This window comes from Pogoniulus pusillus, chromosome 3, assembly GCF_015220805.1.
Source record: "Pogoniulus pusillus isolate bPogPus1 chromosome 3, bPogPus1.pri, whole genome shotgun sequence".
Taxonomy (NCBI): Eukaryota; Metazoa; Chordata; class Aves; order Piciformes; family Lybiidae; genus Pogoniulus; species Pogoniulus pusillus.
This window is the reverse complement of record NC_087266.1, coordinates 8,691,555-8,711,996: the sequence shown is the minus strand read 5'-3', so window position 1 is coordinate 8,711,996 and position 20,442 is coordinate 8,691,555. Positions and strand designations below refer to the sequence as shown.

General features: G+C 46.3%; 2 protein-coding genes across 4 annotated transcripts in view; both read right to left on the bottom strand.

The window, feature by feature from the left end:
* Window positions 1-10,438, bottom strand: part of LOC135189415 (putative N-acetylated-alpha-linked acidic dipeptidase) — a 34,789-nt gene extending 24,351 nt beyond the window's left edge. Inside the window, exons 1-6 of one of the 3 annotated variants that reach the window (XR_010308069.1) lie at window positions 10,149-10,438; window positions 9,086-9,194; window positions 6,157-6,343; window positions 5,123-5,224; window positions 3,551-3,676; window positions 1,089-1,275 (exon numbers count right to left, since the gene is read on the bottom strand). Coding sequence is in view for 2 of the 3 variants with exons in the window: in XM_064169763.1 (XP_064025833.1) it covers window positions 1,089-1,275; window positions 3,551-3,676; window positions 5,123-5,224; window positions 6,157-6,343; window positions 9,086-9,194; window positions 10,149-10,266 (829 nt within the window). In the remaining variant the exon portion in view is untranslated. Of the gene's footprint in view, window positions 1-1,088; window positions 1,276-3,550; window positions 3,677-5,122; window positions 5,225-6,156; window positions 6,344-9,085; window positions 9,195-9,970 lie in introns of all 3 variants that reach the window. The other 2 variants (XM_064169763.1, XM_064169774.1) reach the window with 2 other exon arrangements.
* Window positions 10,439-16,504: 6,066 nt separating this feature from the next.
* On the bottom strand, window positions 16,505-18,200 carry LOC135173269 (T-cell activation Rho GTPase-activating protein-like). Its single transcript, XM_064140056.1, has 5 exons — window positions 18,183-18,200; window positions 17,791-17,952; window positions 17,541-17,650; window positions 17,020-17,209; window positions 16,505-16,795 (listed from the first exon to the last, which is right to left on the bottom strand). The coding sequence occupies exons 1-5, from the start codon at window positions 18,198-18,200 to the stop codon at window positions 16,505-16,507; spliced, it is 771 nt and encodes a 256-aa protein (XP_063996126.1).
* Window positions 18,201-20,442: the final 2,242 nt, after the last annotated feature.

The window sequence follows — 20,442 nt, the reverse complement described above, 5'->3', positions numbered from 1 at the left end:
AAGTTAGCGGTGGCACCAGTGCTGTTTAACAGTGATATGGACAGAGGAATCGAGTGCACCCTCAGCAAATCTACAGATGACACCATCTGTGTGGCACAGTCAACTTGCTACAGGGCAGGGATGCCATCCAGAGGGACCTGGACAGGCTGAAGAGGTGGGCCCAGGCTAACCTCATGACATTCAACAAGGCCAGGTGTAAGGTCCTGCACCTGGATCAGCGTAATCCCAAGCACAGATATAGGCTGGGTGGCAAATGGCTGGAGAGAAGCCCTGAGGAAAAGGATCTGGGAGTCTGGGTTGATGAAGAGCTCAACATGAGCTGGCAGTGTGCACATGCAGCCCAGACAGCAACCGTGTGCTGGGCTGCATCAAGAGAAGTGCGGCCAGCAGGGCAAGGGAGGCAATTCTCCCCCTCTACTCTGCTCTCCTGAGACCCCACCTGGAATACTGTGTGCAGTTCTGGAGCCTCCAACATAAGAAGGACATGGAACTGTTGGAGTGAGTCCAGAGGAGGGCCATGAAGATGATCAGAGGGCTGCAGCACCTCTGCTATGAGAAGAGCAGAGAAGAGAAGCCTTTCAGATGATCTTATAGTGACCTTCCAGTACCTGAAGGGGGCCCACAGGAAAGCTGGGGAGGGGCTATTTACAAGGTCTTGTAATGACAGGACAAGGGGCAATGGGTTTAAACTGGGAGGGGGGAGATTAAAACTACATATTAGGAAGAAGTTCTTTCCAGTGAGGGTGGTGAAATACTGCAACAGGTTGCCCAAGGAGGTTGTGGATGCTCCCTCTCTGAAGGTGTTCAAGGCTAAGCTAGATGAGGCCTTCAGCGACATGTTCTAGTGGGAGTTGTCCCTCCTCATGGCGGGGGGTTGGAACTAGATGAGCTTTGAGGTTACTTCTAACCTAAACCATTCTATGATTCTATGAATCACTGGAGAATGGTCATCTTCTGAGAAGCCTCAGCAGCAGCCAGGCGATCTAAGTTCCAGCACAAAAGATCTTGGCATTGACAGTAGGGTCTCCTGTGGAGGAAAAGCAGCCCCAAATCCTAGACTGTCTGAGAATGAATTGAGTGTCACTCACCTTTTGCAGGATAACCTGGTGTCAGAGGATCTCCTGCCCCATTCAAGTTTAACACATTTCCACGCTGGGCTCCTCCACCTGGAAGGTTCCAGCCATTTGGATAGGGATCTACTCCTGGGGCACAGTAGTCAGCAGGGTCAGAGTACAGAATAATTCCCTTGGCACCTGCCAGTTCAGCATTCTTCACCTGCAAAGCACATCTCCAGTCTCTATTAAGTCCTTTACAGCTTGACACTATCGTCCAAGGGGCAAATGAAGGTATTATAAATTACAGTGATTATTCCTCAGGGATTTTTACAATGCTTGGAATAAGTAAAGGGCCCACAATTGTGCCATAGCATAACATTTCCTGGAAATACATATACAGATATCAGGTTTCATATGAAAGTAAAAGGTTTGCTGTTACTTTGAATTTTAGCTAGGAGACAACTGCAGCAACATGGAAAACATCCTCCAAAGTATTACTGTATAACCTGAGTTTGTATTCTGTCACCTATAGCAGTAAAATCAACTGAGTATTGAAATGCACACATGGATGGAAAAACCTGTATCATATTGCTGCAGCCTTATCTTTCATAAGTCATGTATTTACCTTATGTACCTAAGTGATCTCTGGAACATACCGCAGAGTTCAAACTACACTGGAAGATTAGTATGGGAGAGCTTGAAACTGTCTGGCTATGAACAAGACTAATTTCAAAGAGTGTATATCTTAGGTTTACTATGACAGAAGATCTGACCCACATGCTGTTTTGATTTAAAAAAATGTCATGCAACTCTATTATTGTATAATACTGATTGGTAGAGAGAAGAAGAAAATATGTGTCATTATGACACATATTTTTTGCTGTTAGCAATGACAATGACGTATAGTGACTGTGTGACCAGCGATTAACTGTAATCCTCAACAGTTTTAAATTTGGGTATTTTAACTCAGAAATATCATAGCTTTTTCCAGGAAATACAGTACTTGCCTCCATCCTCTCCTACTTGTGCACTCCATGAGGAAGCCAGAAAATGAGAGTTCTGCAGACTTTATATAGGCTACTGAATTCTTCAGTATATAAAGAGTCATTAGAAATTGGTAAAAATAAACATAGCACTCATAAGTGTCAACGAGGACATGTATCTTTAAGAGTGGTAAACAATTTAGTGACAATATTATATGACTCAGAATATGAGTTCCATGTCACTTTTCACTGGTTAAAATGGTGTATCTGTAAAGCTCTGAGTTACCCATTTAAAAGCTCACAGAAGACTATGCAACAGTGTTTAGTAAGAGTTAGCACTCCAGCAAGGAGATTCAGTATTTGATACCCCTAGGTAACAGAAATACAAATTACTGTTTTGCCTAAATTAAGGTCAAACTAATTTTTGCTCAAGAACCAAATACATTTTAAACAGATTGCTTTCTTACACCCCTATTGAGGAAATAACTTAAGTGAACACCTGAAGCAATGCACATGATTATGTCCTTTCCTGTCAGGCCACAAAAATCTGTAGTTCAGAAATATTTATATGACAAGGGCATTGAATAAACAGATTGTGATGGTTTGGGTGTTCCCTACCCCCCCATACTTTAGAAATACCCAGACTAGTCTCAGCTGGCTCTGGGAACATAAATGAAGCTATTGATTTACAGCTAGCACAATATACAAGTAAATATTTACAGTATATACAGTTATATACAGAAATGTAAAAGGTAATACAGAAACACAACTCCCCTCCCATAAACCTGAGTCCTCAGGAGGGGCTCTCAACCACCCCTGCACCTTCCCCCTGCCCCTCTCAACCTTACCCCAGTCCTAAAGAAGAATAGAGGTTCAGCCAAGAGGTTATGAAGCAAAGGTGGGTTAGTCCAAATAGAAGGTGAGGTTAGGGAGATGCAGCTCAGTCAGAAGCCCAAAGCAGAGTGCCACAAAATGGCGAGAGTGTTATCTAATGTATTCTGAGGGGAGTAGACATCACCATTGTCTTCCTTTCACAGCCTATGATCTAGTTCTTCTCACCAAAACATTCTAGCTAGCTTCAAACTAGCACACAGACAAAGAATTTAAAATAACTTCCATGTAGTTATAATCTCTGCCTGGTATACAGAAACCATTACAAAGAAACACAATACAGGCATCCTTAAGCACAGCTGAACCAACAGGGTAGCACAGTCAAAGTTAGACTGCACTACCCAAGAATGCCCCTAATATTTTGGAACAATTTATAGCATGCAGATTAATAGAAAAGTATGCTACAATTTCTAACTTGTTTACTTTTACCCCACAGATGTATTATGTACATACCAAATACACATTAGAGATCTTCTACTAAGGAATCATTTCTGATTCTGAACACAGCTTTATGAAAAACTCAGCTATGCTGAAATCTTCAGAACACTTTAGGCAAGTGTTTCCACTTCTTGAAATCAGCTGAAGGATAGCACAAGTAACATTTTAATATAGAGGCATTACCTTATTTCCTCTGAAGATCTTCCCATACCTGGCAATAACAATCTTTCCTGTGCAGTTAATTCCCATTACACGCTCTAGCAGAAAGAAGTCCTCAGTGCGGCCATAATTCACATACAGTAATTCACCCTGATAGAAAGAGGTAGAATTTGAAACAAGAACATCAATAAGTCTGTCAAAAGGAGATTTTGATCTAGTAAGAGAATAACCTGGGAACTCTGAGTTCTGGGACTGGCTTGGGTACAAAATCTTCTTTTATCATGAGACAATTAGATAGGCAAGTGACTTCTATGGAATTTAGACTCCTACCATCTAAATCATGACAGTCTTTACCTACAGTGGAGAATCAGAAACTTAGAGTAAGTGTTCAGAACATAGCATTTACTTCCCTTCATAGTCTGTTCAAGCTGCAGTCAGTCTTGAACAGATAGTTATTCTGAACTCAAACACCACAGGAAGTATCAATTATACTTTATGCTGAATGATGCCTATACCCTAGGAAATTCTCAGGACTTTGTTCTTACTCAATAGAGCATAATCTACAGTGGTGACTGTCAAAATAAATACACCTTGCACATGAATAAAGTGTTTTTCATGATTGTGTTTCAACCATGTTATTCAACATTCAATGCATAACTCAGCTTCCTTAATGTCAGCTACCTACATCGACTACAAAGACCCTTTAGTGAACTGCACAGTCAGCAAAGAGCTGGGATGTTTGCTGAAAACTCACCTTTTCCAGGAGGATTCACCCCAAATCTGTTTTAAATTTCTACTGTAGGGAGGAGTAATTGCCCTCTCACTGATTATATACTTCAAAGTCTGTTTTAGAGTAAATGCCAATAAAAAGCCCCAGGTTTAGGGACGATGCCTACAATTTAGACTACTGAAATTAGGTAACAGAAAATCTTTCTTAGTGCATTACTCCAAATTACCAAAACACTTCAGAAAGATCCAGAATGTAAATTCAAAAAGGTATAAAAGTATAATTTTGAAAACCATCTTTTTAATAAAAAGCAGTGACTAATCATTCAAGTGGTCTCATACAACAGCATGTGCTAGTTTGAGCCTAGCTAGAATGTTCTGGTCAGAAGAACTAGATTACAGTCTGTGAAAGGAAAACAAGGGTGATATCTACTTCCCTCATAGGCTTGCTGAGATGTATAAGAACAAGAAATAAAAACATAGATAACCAGTGTCCACTTCTGCTACTGGCAGCCTCTGAGCTGCATCTTTCTAACCTCACCCTCAGTTTTTCTTGACTAATCCACTGTGCTTCCTAACTGGACACAATACTCACCCCTGAGGAGCAACACCTGTAATGGACCTCTAACTAGACTCTGTGCCACTGACTACCCTCTGAGCTCTGTATTTCAGCAATTTCTAATCCACCCCACTGCTTATTCATCTAACCCACACTTCCTAAGATTGCTTATGAGGATGCTGTCAGATATGGTGTCAAAAGCCTTGCTGCTGTCAAGATAGAGAACGTTCACTGCTCTCCCCTCATCTATCCATTCAGTCATGTACTCAGAGGTGGCTATTTCTACTTCCGTTTTTTTGCTGTTGTGTTACCTCAGGCACTCCTTGGGCTGAAAATGCACTGTAGGGTGGCACTACATCTCTAACAGCCTCATATCCTGGAGGAGGAGGCTCAGATAACGATGTGTTGAAAACCTAGTGCAAAAGAAAAATAAGAGAAAAAGAAAACCAGGTAATATGGTAAAGAAGTATTGTGTTCAGGCATTTCACGTGCATTTGCAGTTTAGAGTACTACAGTTCTAGAATTCTCTATGAGGAGTGGCCAGAACTTTAGCAAGCACTGAGTATGCTCTTCAGCATGCTGGTTCAATTTGTGATCTTGAAAATTCCATCCTATTCCTGAAAAGGAAACCTGCTTAAATAAGGTGGCTTCAGTGCAATGGGTAAGAACAGGTTAGACCAGTGGTAAAAGAGCATTCTGCTCATCTCTGGAGCTTCTGCAAGTGCTGGAGCCAGTCTATAATGAACTGATATTAGATGTGATAGAACATCTTGAGGCCTAATCTAGGAATCAAGAAACTGAATTAAGCACAATCACCAATATATTGTATAATGAATCAATACACTGGAATGGGCTGCCCGGGGAGCTGGTGGAGTCGCCGTCCCTGGGGCACTTCAAGGCAAGGTTGGACGTGGCACTTGGTGCCATGGTCTAGCCTTGAGCTCTGTGGTAAAGGGTTGGACTTGATGATCTGTGAGGTCTCTTCCAACCCTGATGATACTGTGATACTGTAATACAAATAATGACGTTGACCATGGTTGCTTTCTTCTTTCTAAGTAAAAAAGTCATTTAAAAATAATTAAAATGCATAAAGCAATTTTCTTACATAATTCTCCTTTAATCCATGTATGTCAGTCTATTATATGGATCAGGGCAATTAGTACTTCTAGCATACACATTGTAAGACAAATATACAAATGAAAGCGAACTGGAACCCCTAATTTCTGTGTGCTTTGGATCAGGTCCAACATTATTACCAGAGTAGAGCATAGCTTTCCTTCCCAGGCTTCCTAGCAGTCTGAAGATTATTTTATTCCCTTGTTGCAAAATACAGTGTTTTCTGTACCTCATTTCCATGCTCATCAATTACTGAGATGTAGTTGGGCTTAGAGGCATCTGGGTAAGAAAGCAAGACATCATAATGATACAGCTTAACAGAATCCAAACCAAACTCCTTCCACTCAGCTTGGACTTGCTGTGCCAGATGTAGATTCTCCTTTGTTCCTGCTAGGTGAGGAAGCTGGGTAAAATTGCTAGAGAAAAAGAAACAAGTCAAGATCAGACACTGTAGCTCATAATAAGAATTTCTCTTAGCCTAACAGGAAATCAACCTCCTAGGGATGACTAGGTGAACTCAGGCTAAATGACCAGACACCTCTGCATCTGTGCTTTTGCCTGTCTTATACTTAAGTTGTGGTAAAAGGTTTCAGACTATTCTTAACTATTTTTTTGTACCTTCCTTGCAGTGCTGCTTAGAAAGAATGGCACAGTGCCATCAGCTGCAGGGTCCTGTCCTTGCTTTATTCCTCTTCTCCTGAGTGACCTTAGGCAAATCACTCCTATGCATAATGAGGCTGACCTTTCTTGTGAAGTGACAAAATAATTGAGTATAATCACCTTTGTGTATTCAGTTTAGAAATGTGCATAATTACTCTCATCTCTACTTTTAATTAACTGGATATTCTCCTTGGATTCTACTATTTTAATTAATTTTGGCATAAACATTCTGAGTTCACTGAGTGTGTCTTGGCAAATAAGAGACAGTAAGTTCACAGTGGTTTGCAAAGAAGAGAAAAATCCACTAACTTTTGACTTAAAAGCCATGCAATGTGAATAACAAACAGTGATAGATGCCATAAATTGTGAGCAACTTATTGTTTGAAAAAATAAATTGTCCAGACCACTGAGAAAACCTCGTGGTGAAGCAACATGAAGAAACTCTCAGCTGAATGAGGTTGTCATCATGTCCTCATACTGTCATCAACGTGACATGGAAGCACATGTGATATCAGATGGTGTTAATAAGGGAAATTGGATCTTCAGTAAGCAAAGTGTGGAAGACTGGGAAAAAAATTAATTCCAGCATTCAGATGAGAGCAAAGACACCAAACAAAGAGCTCTGAAATAATTACACACTTTAGACTGATAGGATAGGATAGGATAATGGAAGGGACCTATGATGATCAACTAGTCCAACTTCCGGACCACTTCAGGGTTGACTAAAGCATGCAATAAAATAGAGCATTTCCCAAATGTCTCAAACTGACAGGCTTGGGGCATCAACCACCCTTTTAGGAAACCAAGTCCAGTGTTTGACCACCCTCTCAGTAAAGAAGTGGTTATAGTTTAAAATCTCCACTTGGTTCAGCTCTGAACTATTCCTTTGAGTCCTATCACTGTATATCAGAAAGAACAGCTCAGCATCTCCCCCTCCATTTCCCCTCCTCTGGAAGCTGTAGAGAATCAACAAGGTCATCCCTCAGCCACCTATTCTCCAAATCAGACAAGTCTAAAGTCCTTATCAGTCAAATGCTGCTTGATAAAACCATGGTCCAGTGTCAACACCTAATATGAACACTGTACTGAAAGTCCTTGTTACAGTGACAGTTCCATTTTCTAGAAGACATGCTGAACCTAGAGCAGTTATGTATTATTATTGGAGACTGGCTGCTTTGAGTTAGAGATGCTTATGTCTCATGCTATCATTAAAACTTAACTTTTGCAAGACCATTTTCCTGTATTATATTCCCATTTCACTGAATATTGATTTTGTGGTTTTCCAGTATCTCAAGGGGGCTACAAAAAAGATGGGGAAGGACTATTCAGGATATCAGGGAGTGACAGGATTAGGCAGAATAGAGCAAAGATGGAGATGGGTAGGTTCAGGCTGGAGGTGAGGAGGAAGTTCTTCACCATGAGAGTGGTGAGAGCCTGGAATGGGTTGCCCAGGGAGGTGGTTGAGGCCCTGTCCCTGGAGGTGTTTAAGGCCAGGCTGGATGAGGCTGTGGCCAGCCTGCTCTAGGGTAGGGTGTCCCTGGCCATGGCAGGGGAGTTGGAAGTAGATGATCCTTATGGTCCCTTCCAACCCTGACTGATTCTATGATTCTAAGATAATTTAAATGTTAAATACATCTGTATTGTTAGTTTCCAGTGTTTGAGTTTCAGGAACAAACATTAGCAGCTTTGCTTCTAGGAATTTATAAAAGAAGTAGTATACTTAAAATCACCTGATTTAAACAGTAGATGGAATGGAAAAATATTGTGAAGAAAACCCCCATGGTCTTAATAATTATTAACGTTTTAAGGCTGTTACATTTACTGGGAACAGTCTAACATACCACAAGATAACCAGCTACTATCTACTCTATCTGTTCTAGCTATGCACTGTGCAGAGGGAGAGTTTAGAAGTGTATCTTTGGCGGAGTACAAGGTCAGAATTGTGACAGGTTAACACATAAATTTGTCACAGCATAACAAAGTATGAAGAGAGGGTAGCAACGAGGTATTAAGGCCTAAGATGTAGGAAAAACTAAAGGCTCAAACACTGGTATGATTTTCCTCTCTTTTACATTGCTGTACTCCACTATCTTCCATTTAATCTCTCCTGACTTAAGTTTGTTCACACAGCCTAATTTGATGCAAATTATTTTTCCATTAAAAAAATGTAGGATAAACACTGTAGACTGAAAAAGGACACAGAAAGGTTGAATCTCAACATCACTGTACAAGCATCCACTAAATGCTGAGCAAGAGCTTGGCCAGTTTTTAATTAAGTACTGAGATTACTGACAACTCCTCAACTGCTTCTAATACAAACAAGAGTAAGAGCTGAGATAGGCTGTTCTGTCAACCACAGCTCACTGAAACACAGTAGATAAAACCTATGACAAAGAACCTGCATGCCATCATTTGTTTGGTGGCATCCTTGGGCTGGTTACTGCTTGTCTGTTGTTTTTCTTTTCTTTTTCAGAATCATTAATCTACATATTGCTTACTAAAGAAAATGCTTGATGTTTTCAGCTTTCATTTCGGCCATAAATGCTGCCTTCATGTCCTCATCAGACCTCACAGATGTCTTCTTTTCTGTAGGTTTTGCAAACCACCCTGTACAACACATGAAAATTCAACAGTAAAAACTTCAGAGTAATATTCCCATGGCACACACCATTTCTCTTTGGTGTCACAACATTTTCACTGTGTATTTTACAGTTGGTTTTGCACAAACAAGAGCCATAACCTAATGCATGCTGCATGTGATGGCACAGTCCCCCATGCAGTAAGAGAACTCAATTACCTAGGTAGATATTAAGAGGAATAAAATACTGTATTGCTCATCACAGTTGTTTTACTATAGATGCTAAGGAGACTTATCTACCTTCCTTTAGCAGCATGCTGTCGGTCATATCAGCCACCTCAGTAATAAGGCAGCAGCCTTACAAAAACGCACGGAAACAGAGACACTCTTTGCAAGGCACAGATGCCTTGTGATTCTTTTCTCACTCTCTGCTCTGTCTGGCTCTTATTCTGCAATCCTCCCTTTACTGTGTACACGTTACCAGAGTAAGCGAAGAGAGGAACACCTGGCTAGAAGGAAAGTGTTCCTGACATCTGTTTTATTTGTCAGTCTGGACATGTTCAGTGCAAATGCAGCAGCAGTTCCACGGGTAATGCAAATAAGAGAGCTAGTGGGGAGCCGAGAACAAGAGCACTCTGGCATCAAGGAGGCACTGCTCACTGGCACAGCAAAAGGGCCTTTCTCCACATGACAGTGGAATTCAGTCAGCGCTTCCCAAGGGCACCAACTCCAAGTACAAACCAAAAAGCCTCAAGTACATACCAAGAAGAATTTCAAAACACAAGTGGCTCTGTTGTTTTCCTACCTCCTCCAAACTGATCCTGAGCCATTATTTAATCAAACGAGAGCCAGGGAGGGGAAATCTCCCACAAAGCGCCGGGTAACGAAACACATCCGCTCCTTCCCCCAACCCAGCCCTTGCTCGGCCCCTCTCCGACCGAGAGAGGCCTCTGATGCGAAGGGGGAATCAGTCTGCACTGTACCGATGAAGAACCCGAGGAGGAAAAGCCCAGCCGCTGCTCCCAGGACGACAGCCCAGATGCGACCGTGGGTGCTCCTGGGGCCGGCCGGCTCCGTGGCGCTGCCGAGCGACGTTCGCATGGCTGCCGACCCGCTCCGTGCCGCTCCCGGCAGCACCCACCTAGCCGGTCCAAGTCCCGCCGCAGCCCGATCCGCCCCGGAGGCGGCAGGGGGCGGGCAGGCGCCGTTAGCTGGCAGCGGCCGCTTCAAAGGCTCGTACCTCAGCGCGGCGCCTAGCAGGCAGCCCCGGGCAGGGTTTCCCTTTAGCACCCTGGGATGAGGACCTGCTGCCATTGTGCCAGGGCGAAGCTGGAGGTGTCGGAGCCCACCCACGTAGTGAAGCCTCTGCCCGGGCGCTTGCGTAGCTCGCCCTGAGGTCTGTCTGTCGGTCCAGACGTGCTCACCTTCCCTCTTCATTCCTCCTCTCAGCCTGCATGCCCTAAGTGTGCTGCCATTTCTTCTGACTTGCTACAAAGCGTAGCGATGATTCTGGCGCCTCGTTTGCCATGGGTGGCACACAGGGCTGTGCCAATGCCACCTCCACAGAGCACATCCCGCGATGGACAACAGAAACAGGACAAATGTGAGGGCAGAAGAAAAGGTAAAAAAAAACCCAAAACATTATTTGAAGATATTTATTTTTATGCGATATTGCACCCCTGCAACAAACTCTCCAAAAGGCTTTTATAAAGGCCGCTCTCAGAGCGTTTGCCCCAGGGGATTCATTTGCCAAGGGGCAGTTGGCTCAGGCGTCTCTGATCTGTCTCTTTCCAGCTGACAGAGGAGACCCCAAGGAGTGCGAGTGCACCCCAGCTTTTCCTTGAGGCCATCTGTTTCAGCCCTCATCGCTCCAGGGTGTCAGAGCTGGCTGAACTTTTCAATGTAGCTGAAAAATACAGGTCTGAAATAATCATCTGGACTCATTTGATAGTCTGCTGGAGATCCTTCCCAAAGGTGATTCTTTCCTTTTCTCGAGGAGCTGTGGCTGAAAATGCCCATCTCTTTCCACTCTTTCCATCTTCATAGATGATCTGGATGAGGGTATGGAGTCAGTCATCAGCAAGTTTGCAGATGACACCAAGCTGGGGGCAGATGTGACTGAGTTGGAAGGCAGAAGGGCTCTGCAGCGGGACCTTGACTGCCTGGACAGATGGGCAGAGTCCAATGGGATGGGGTTCAATAGCTCCAAGTGCAGGGTGCTGCACTTTGGCCACAACAACCCCATGCAGAGATACAGGCTGGGGTCGGAGTGGCTGGAGAGCAGCCAGACAGAGAGGGATCTGGGGGTGCTGATTGATACCTGCCTGAACATGAGCCAGCAGTGTGCCCAGGTGGCCAAGAGAGCCAGTGGCATCCTGGCCTGCATCAGGAATGGTGTGGTCAGCAGGAGCAGGGAGGTCATTCTGCCCCTGTACTCTGCACCGGTTAGACCACAGCTTGAGTACTGTGTTCAGTTCTGGGCCCCCCAGTTTAAAAGGGACATTGAGATGCTTGAGCGTGTCCAGAGAAGGGCAACGAGGCTGGGGAGAGGCCTTGAGCACAGCCCTACGAGGAGAGGCTGAGGGAGCTGGGATTGTTTAGCCTGGAGAAGAGGAGGCTCAGGGGTGACCTTATTGCTGTCTACAACTACCTGAGGGGTGGTTGTGGCCAGGAGGAGGTTGCTCTCTTCTCTCAGGTGGCCAGCGCCAGAACGAGAGGACACAGCCTCAGGCTGCGCCAGGGGAAATTTAGGCTGGAGGTGAGGAGAAAGTTCTTCCCTGAGAGAGTCATTGGACACTGGAATGGGCTGCCTGGGGAGGTGGTGGAGTCGCCGTCCCTGGAGCTGTTCAAGGCAGGATTGGACGTGGCACTTGGTGCCATGGTCTAGCCTTGAGCTCTGCGGTAAAGGGTTGGACTTGATGATCTGTGAGGTCTCTTCCAACCCTGATGATACTGTGATACTGATACTGTGATACTCCCTACAAGGCAATCTTGGACAATTAACTGTAACAACTCACATTCATTTTTGATACATAGATTTTGGTGAGCTAATGGTGGAAGTTGCTGCTTAAGAAGGGAACATATTTGCCATGTAGAAAGTGTTACCATCACATCCATTTTCCAGATGGAAGGGCTGGGCAAAGAGGTTTCAACTTGCTTACTCGGTGTCTTGTAGTCAATTTGCAGCAGCAATAGGAACCCCATGCATTTTAGTACATTAACCATTAAATAAGCTATTAAGTTGCCCAGGCATTTAGGATTCTATAATAGCATGAGCTGGCTGATGGCAGGTTGTCTTTAACACGTTTATAAATTCAGTGATTGAATTCATAGCTCAGATTTCAGTCTCTAATAACAAAACAATCTCTAATATTTTGCAAATGACCTCCCAGCTGCTGGTTTGGATGTTTGGTGGTTTTTTTTTTTTTTGTTTTGTTTTTTTTGTTTGTTTGTTTTTTTGTTTTTCCTACTGATACTTAAATATTTTTGAAAGGTTGACAAATAACTCTGAAAATAGTCAAACTGCATCTGGCTTTGGCATGTGGACACAATTATATGACTGCAATGCATGTCATGTTTATGTCAGAATGCTGCATGAGTCACTATTCTGCCATGTTAAGGGAACCCTTGTTATTTTTAGAAGCTGGCTTATACACCAGCCACATTTCCATTTGCTGCCCAAGGGTGAAAGAGTAGCTCTCATTTCACTGACCATGCATGCTGCACCATATGTCCATCCCTGAACTCCTGCAAAGTTGGGTGAAAAAGGCAAATGCAAACTGAGACTTTCTTCTTCTCACTTTGCCTTTTCAAGCACAAGGTATTTGAGGAACTGGTTTCCTGGTTCATCTGTTAATTTGCTTGGAGCCCAGATAGTCAGCCTGTGAGAGCAACAGGCTTGTGTGTTTATGGTGGCTTTAAAAGCAATCAATTCTTTAAGGGGTTTCTCCTGCTGACCCACAAGACAGCATCATTACAGGCAACTGAAATTCTGAGGTTTCCTACTTGTACCATCCCTGCTAACAAAATGCACAAGTCTGTTGGGACTCTATTCACTATTCACAGTTTTGTGATCTTAAAGTCCCTCCGTTCTAGCTTTCACAGATTCACAGACTGCATCAGGTTGGAAGTAACGCTGTGATTCTCCTCCTTGACTCTCCATTTAATCCTTGCTGTGTAAACTTTCCCTGGCTATGGAGCACAAAGCTCAGCTCGGGAGAAGCTCACAAGAGCACAAATGACAGCAGAATCACTTCACAGGAGTCATACCCACAGGCTCAAGGACAAGATTTATTCTTGCTACTGCTAAGCAGTCAGACACAGAGTTCAGCTGCCATCATCTGGAGCACAGGATGTTGAGATGACTGCGGTGTGATGGAGATGAGTTGCTGCCTCCTTTGGGTGCAGTGTGCCACTTCAGACAGGCCTTTGTGCCACCCCTGGATTGCAGGAGCTGTTGGCATAGGTGGGCACATGGAGCCTGTGTGGTCCCGCTGGCAGTGCACCCTGGAGCTGGAGCGAGGAGCTGGGTCAGGAGTGTGCTGCAGCTGCTGCCAGTGCATTCCACTAACTGCATGCAGAGCCACTGGGGTCTGGCCCGGAGTGGAGAAAAAGCCTTCTCCATGCTGATCAGCATCACGAGGATGCTGGAGAGATGCCCAAGTGCCTATAACAAGTCCAAAGTAAGAAGTCATCTCTATATCTACAACTATCACTGTAACAAATCTAACAACAACTATACCAACAGGTATAACAAGAACAATAAATGTAACAAGGACTCTCATGAACAACAGGTATAACAAGAATGATAATTGTCAACAACTCTAACCCTAAGAACAACTGTAAGTGGAAACAGCAATACCTATCTGTAACTATAACAAGTCCAAAGTAAGAAGTCACCTCTATACCTACAACTATCACTGTAACAACTCTAACAACAACTATTCCAATAGGTATAACAAGAACAAGAACTGTAACAAGGACTCTTATGAACAACAGGTATAACAAGAATGATAATTGTCAACAACTCTAACCCTAAGAACAACTATAAGTGGAAACAGCTATAACTATCTGTAACTATAACAAGTCTAAAGTAAGAAGTCACCTCTATACCTACAACTCTCACTGTTAACAACTCTAACAACAACTATACCAACAGGTAGAACAAGAACAGTAACTAACAACAACTCTAACTAACAACAGGTGTAACAGGAATAATAATTGTGAACAACTCTAACCCTAAGCTGTGAATGTAAACAGCTCTAACACTAAGTGCAACAACTCTAACTCTACCTATCACTACAGCAACTCTAAAGACAATTCAAAAGCATGGAGATGGAGCAGGGTTTCACTAGGTAGGGAGCCTCAGAAGGGTAATGTGACAAGCCATGGTGGTGCACATGAAGGAGACATTTCTTTGGAAGTCTCTTCCAGCTTCCTGGAGAAAGAAGAGGAGAAAAACAAACAGGAATTAGGGACAAGGGTCAGCTGAGAGAGAAGAGCTTGAAGAGGACCCAAGTCATCGCTGATCATTGTTCACCATGCATGTACAGCTCCTTCCAGGTGTTTCTAAGCGTGCTCAGAACGTTCTCATTTTCATTTTTCATGTGATGCCTCCTGCAGTTGGTGTATGCAGCAAAACTAAAGGCCATCTCTCTAGGAAGCCTGTGGCAGTGTTTGACCACCCTCACAGCAGAGAAACGCTTCCTAAGATCGAGCCTGAACACTCCCTGATGCAGCTTACAACCGTTGCACAGGTGCTGGCTCTGGATGTCAGGCAGGAAGGGTCAGCAGCTCGCTCTCTACTTTGTCCCATATGCAGAATGTGGCATTTGGTTTAATTCCACTTTGTGTGAAATGCCTCTGAGTATTAGACAGTATGGCCTCACCTAGCATTTCTCCAGGTCCTGAGGTCAGACTAACATGTTTGTACTTCCCTGGCTCTTGCCTCACAGCCTTCTTGTAAATGGGAGCAAGGCAGGAGAGTTTGCAGTCAGCAAGGAGCTCTCCAGACTGCCCAGACCTCTGGTAAATGAGTGAGAGGGGTCCTGCTGTAGCAGCTGCTAACAAGTGCCAAGTGAAAAGTGCCTGTGCTGGGGTGGGATTTCTCTCCTGACACACATGTCCTCCCAGGGGCACTGCAGAAACATTGCCTGTCCTCAGAACCCCATCATGAGCTTTGAAGGACAGACAGCAGAGTCTGCTACACACCTGGGCTCCTTCTTCTTCTTGCCTGCTTGGATTTCCTTCGATGACCAGCCCTGACAACTCCTTCCAGCTTCTTCTTCTTCTTCTTCCTTCCTGGCTCCTCATCACATCCCTTCTCAGAGCCTGCTCTTCTCTCATGATGGACTTGTGAAGAGCCTGGAGAACTTTCCATCCAATAGCATTGTGAGACAGGTAAAGCCATAGAATCATAGAATCAACCAGGTTGGAAGAGACCTCCAAGATCATCCACTCCAACCTAGTACCCAGCGCTATCCACTCAAGTAGACCATGGCACCGAGTGCCTCATCCAGTCTTTTCTTGAAGACCTCAAGTGACAGTGCCTCCACCACCTCCCTGGGCAGCTGTGCTAGTTTGAAGCAAGCTAGAATGTTTTGGTAAAAGAACTAGATAATGGGCAGTGAAATGAAAAACATTTGTGTCTCTTCTCTCACAGTCACGCTGAGACCTCTGGGAAGAAGAAGTAAAACATTCTCCATTTTGTCTTTCATTCTGCCTTTGCCTTCAGACCTAGTCACATCTCATTAACTTTGCTCCCACTAACCTTGCTCCCTAACCTCTTGGCTGCACCTCTCTTCTTTCTGAGAACTGGGGTAAGGTTGAGAGGGCAAGGGGAGGTGTTGGGGTGGTTTGAGAGCCCCTCCTGGGGACTCAGGTTTCTGGGAGGGGAGTTGTGCTTCTGTATTGTTTATCCTTTGTATATTTCTGTATATAACTGTATATATTGTAAATAGCTGCTTGTATATTTGCTGCTGTACAATAAATAGCTTCATTTATATTCCCAGGGTCCGTCTGAGTTAGCTGGGGCAAATTCAAAAGTGTGGGGGGGCGGGTAAGAGCCCAAACCATCACAGCAGCCCATTCCAATGGGAAATCACTCTCTCTGTGAAGAACTTCCATCATCCCCTTGCAGCAGCTCTGCTCTTTACCAAAGCTGCCTTCATTTTACCTGCTCTCCTCAGAGGAGCTCTTCAGGAGGTCCCTTCCAGGAGCAAGTGGAGGCACCTGCAGGAGATATGTTGATTTTTGAGACCTCAGCTGAGGTAGCACTTGCTTCCAGTTGCTACTTGAGCTCTGGAAGGCAGATCCCATGGGTGGCTTTGCTTAGCTCAGTTCAACTCAGCTCACTTCTCTTGGGATCACCACACCAAGTGTGATGGCCTTCTGGCATCAGCCTTACTCTGCACTTCTGCAGAGCTGTGGGCTGGCAGATGAGCCTGGTTGTCCCTGTGGCAGCAGTGCCACCTTTGAGGGAGGAGGCTTTTGTTGTCATGGTGTTTGTGGACTCACATACCTCTGTGGTTCCTGGCTCTTCCTCAACTGATGGTCCATCTGAGCCAGGCACCTGCTCCTCTGCAAACAGCTCTCCCTGCATCTCAATGAGCAGCTCCACCAGCTCTGTCACCTGCACACAGACAACCATTGGTTCCCACCTGGGAGGCTGAAGCTGAGCCAAAGAGCCTTTCCCACTGCTGAGCCTGGCTTCTGCACAGAAAGCTGCAGCTGTGGGGCTGCTCTTCCAGGCAGCTCCCCACCAAGTGTTTGCTGCAGAGAGGAGGCAGGCAGGTTCTCAACAGCAAAGCTCAGCAGGGCCTGCAAGGCTGTAGCCAGCTGGGAAAGACAGCATACCCTGCTTGTCACCTCCATTAGCATCTCCAGGGGTGGCTCCTCCACTGGGCTCAGCAAGTTTGGCCCAACACAGATGGCAAGGCTCCTGGCTGTCATCCTGCTGCTGTCCGTGTTGCTGCTGATGTTATGCAGCAGGGACAGCAAGCTCTTGAGGAGAATGAGGTTGGCCTGGGGCAATTTGTTGGTGACCCTGAGCAAAGAGGAACACAAGGTCAGTAAAATGGATGTTGTCAACACAGGCTAATGGCACCCAAGACCCGCTGCAGGAAGGCTCCCTGCCCACCTCCCTCCCTGCCTGCCCTTCTGGCAGGAATTCCTCGGTGGAGCAGCCCCCAGTGTGTGCAGGAATTGCTGCAAGGAGAGGAATGCTTTTGTGTGCCTCTTGCCCCCGGAGCTCCAGCCCTCAGCAGCTAGAGGTGGCTGGCAGCACACACAGCTTGGGCAAGGAGGCCACTGCTGTGCAGGCAAGTGCCAAGCTCTGCCAGTCCCTGAGGAGCAGGCAGGCTGCTGAGCACACTTACTCCTTCAGCGCTGCCAGCCTCGCCTGCCTGCTGCTCTTGTGCAGGGCTCCCATCCACTGCTGGTACAGCTCAGCCTCCAGCAGCTTGGAAGGGATCTTGCGCAGAAAGTCCTGCAATGGCAAAGGCTCTGGCTGAGGCTTTGCCCAGCCCTGGCTCGCCAGCAGCCACTGGCTTTCGGCTCCTGCTCTCACCGGTGCCCATCAGCACCAGAGAGCCCAGAGCTGCTGGGCTGCAGGTCAGCAGGCTTCACCTTCAGGGTGGCAGCCAGCAGGTGCACGGGCTGGCTCTGCAGGGGCACCTCCTGCCCGCTGTCCAGGGCCTCCCGGAGGGCCCCTAAGTCTCTCTCGCCAGCTGCCAGCCGGAAGATCCCTTCTGTGGATGGCCCCCGCTGGTGGAGCAGAGCCAGCAGGTCCTGCAGCAGACAGAGGGAGACAGCTGCCTGCCTGCCGTCCCAGCCCTGCCTGAAGGCTGCTCAGGGGCAGCAGCAAGTGTGGAGGGCTCCACAGCTCTCACCGGTGCGGGACAGAGGGTGGCAGGAGGATGGTGACATTGGGTCGAGCCCTACCCAGAGCCCCTCTGCTGGGGCCACCACTTGCCAGAGGAGCAAGCAGGATGGGGAAGCCCTGGGCAGGCTTTGCTTACCTGGATGGGCTGGGGCATCCTGCCATCCTGGCTGCACAGAGCAGCCAGGGGCTGGCCAAAGAGAAGACCTGAGCCACCAGTGCCCGATGGTCTGGGCACATCTACAGTGGTGGCTGAGGTCTCTCTTTGCCTAAAGGGCCAGGGCAGCCTCATTCTCCTTCCAAGAGCCAGCTGCAGGCGCTCACGGAGCAGTGGCCTGGGCAGTGCTGGGACAGGTGGGCTCTGCTGCACGGGCTCAGGTTCAACCCTGCAGAGCAGAGAGCACCAGGCATGAGCAGTGTGGCTGCTGTGGGTCCCAGCTGTGCTGAGGTGTCCCCGAGCCCTGACTGAAGCCTACCTGGAGCCCCTGCAGCAGTTCAGCTGGCCCATGCTGCCAAGCTGTGGAGGAGCCTCGTGTGGGATGCAATAGAAAACTAGGGAAGAACTGAGCTAACCCAAGGATGACAAATGGGGATGCTGGTGAAGAGGAGCTTGGCTCTCCTGCTGCCTCTCCTGTGCCCTCCCTGTAGGCACTGGGGCCGTTGCCAGGCAGCACCAGGTGAAGGCAACAATAGCCCAACGGTCACTCAAGGCAGGGGTGGGGGAGGGGCCCCGGAGGGCTCTCCCCAGTATGCCCAAGTCTCCCTCATAGTGGTCTCACCAGCACTGGGTACTTGCTGGTGAGGCTTTGCCCAGTGCAGCCCAGGGTACCACTTGCTGCCTTTGGGCAGTGGCACCTTGCTGGCTGCTGCTGAGCTGGGACCTCCATGGCCTTTTCTGCCACCTGATCTCCAGCAGTCCCAGGACACACTGTGCCCATTCCAGTGCTATCCAGAGTCAGGCTCCCTCTCTCTGCAGGACTCCTGGGGCCACTGCCATGAGTGTGAGAAAGGCCCAGGCAGCAGCCCAAGTGGAAGAGCTCTGTCCTGCTATGGGACAGGGTGACAGAGGATGCACCTTGGCAAGTTGTCTTACCTTGTTGGACAACCTTGTTTTTGTCTTCCAACCTTGTTGATTCTATGATTAGGAACTCAGGGACATAAGAGACAAATTGGTCTTAGCTTGCCTTTTTTATTTTCCCTTCCCTTCAAAATGAAAATAGGAGGTTACAGATAGTACTGAAAGTGTTTTGGAACTTCTCCTCAGCATTTTCTGTTTACCAAATGTGATTTATGATGAATGATGCTGTTATAGAATCATAGAATCAACCAGGTTAGAAGAGACCTCCAAGATCATCCAGTCCAACCTAGCACACAGCTCCATCCAGTCAACTAGACCATGGCTCTAAGTGCCTCAGCCAGGCTTTTCTTCAACATCTCCCTGGGCAGCCCATTCCAATGCCAATCACTCTCTCTGTGAAGAACTTCCTCCTAACATCCAGCCTAGACCTACCCCGGCACAACTTGAGACTGTGTCCCCTTGTTCTATTGCTGGTTGCATGGGAGATAAGGCTAATCTCCACCTGGCTACAGCCTCCCTTCAGGTAGTTGTAGACAGCAATGAGGTCCCCCCTGAGCCTCCTCTTCTCCAGGCTAAACAACCCCAGCTCCCTCAGCCTCTCCTCTTAGGGTTTGTGTTCCAGGCCCCTCACCAGCTTTGTCGCCCTTCTCTGTACATGTTCCAGCACCTCAACATCTCTCTTGAATTGAGGGGCCCAGAACTGGACACAGTATGCATTCAGTGAGTTTGCTTGGGTTTGAGATTTGGGGAGGGGTAGGGAAAAGTTGCCTCAGTGGCAGTTTTTTTGCAGTAGCATTTGAGCCACAAAGCTTACTTGGACAGGTGATTAGGACAGAGGCTTCCAAACTCTTGTGATTAGAGCGTAAGTGAAGAAGTTGAAACCAGGGATGTCACTTAAAAATCTCTGGGAATTTTAGTGTGAAAGTAACAGTGTTTGAGGACAGTCTTTATAACTCATCAAGTAAAGGTGTGTTTGCTTATAGCTGACAGCCTGTAAAAGAGAGAATAATGCTGAAACGCATGGAGTTGTGCTGTGGAATTGGGGATAGGCTGGCTTATATGGGAGGGTTACGTGTCAGGGTTTGAGGGAAGACCAACAATGGGACATCATGTGAGCTCCTGACTGCTATTTATACATTAAAAAAATGGATTGAGTCTTTTTAACAACTAAAAGTCTCATGATTACAGATCATTCAGCATGGGAAAGGGTAAGCACTGGATCTCCCCAAAGCAGTGGGGAGTTACTTACACGTTATCAAAACGTCTAAACAAAGCCCTGTGCAACATCATCTTTCTTGGACATTAGCTCTCTTTTGAGCAG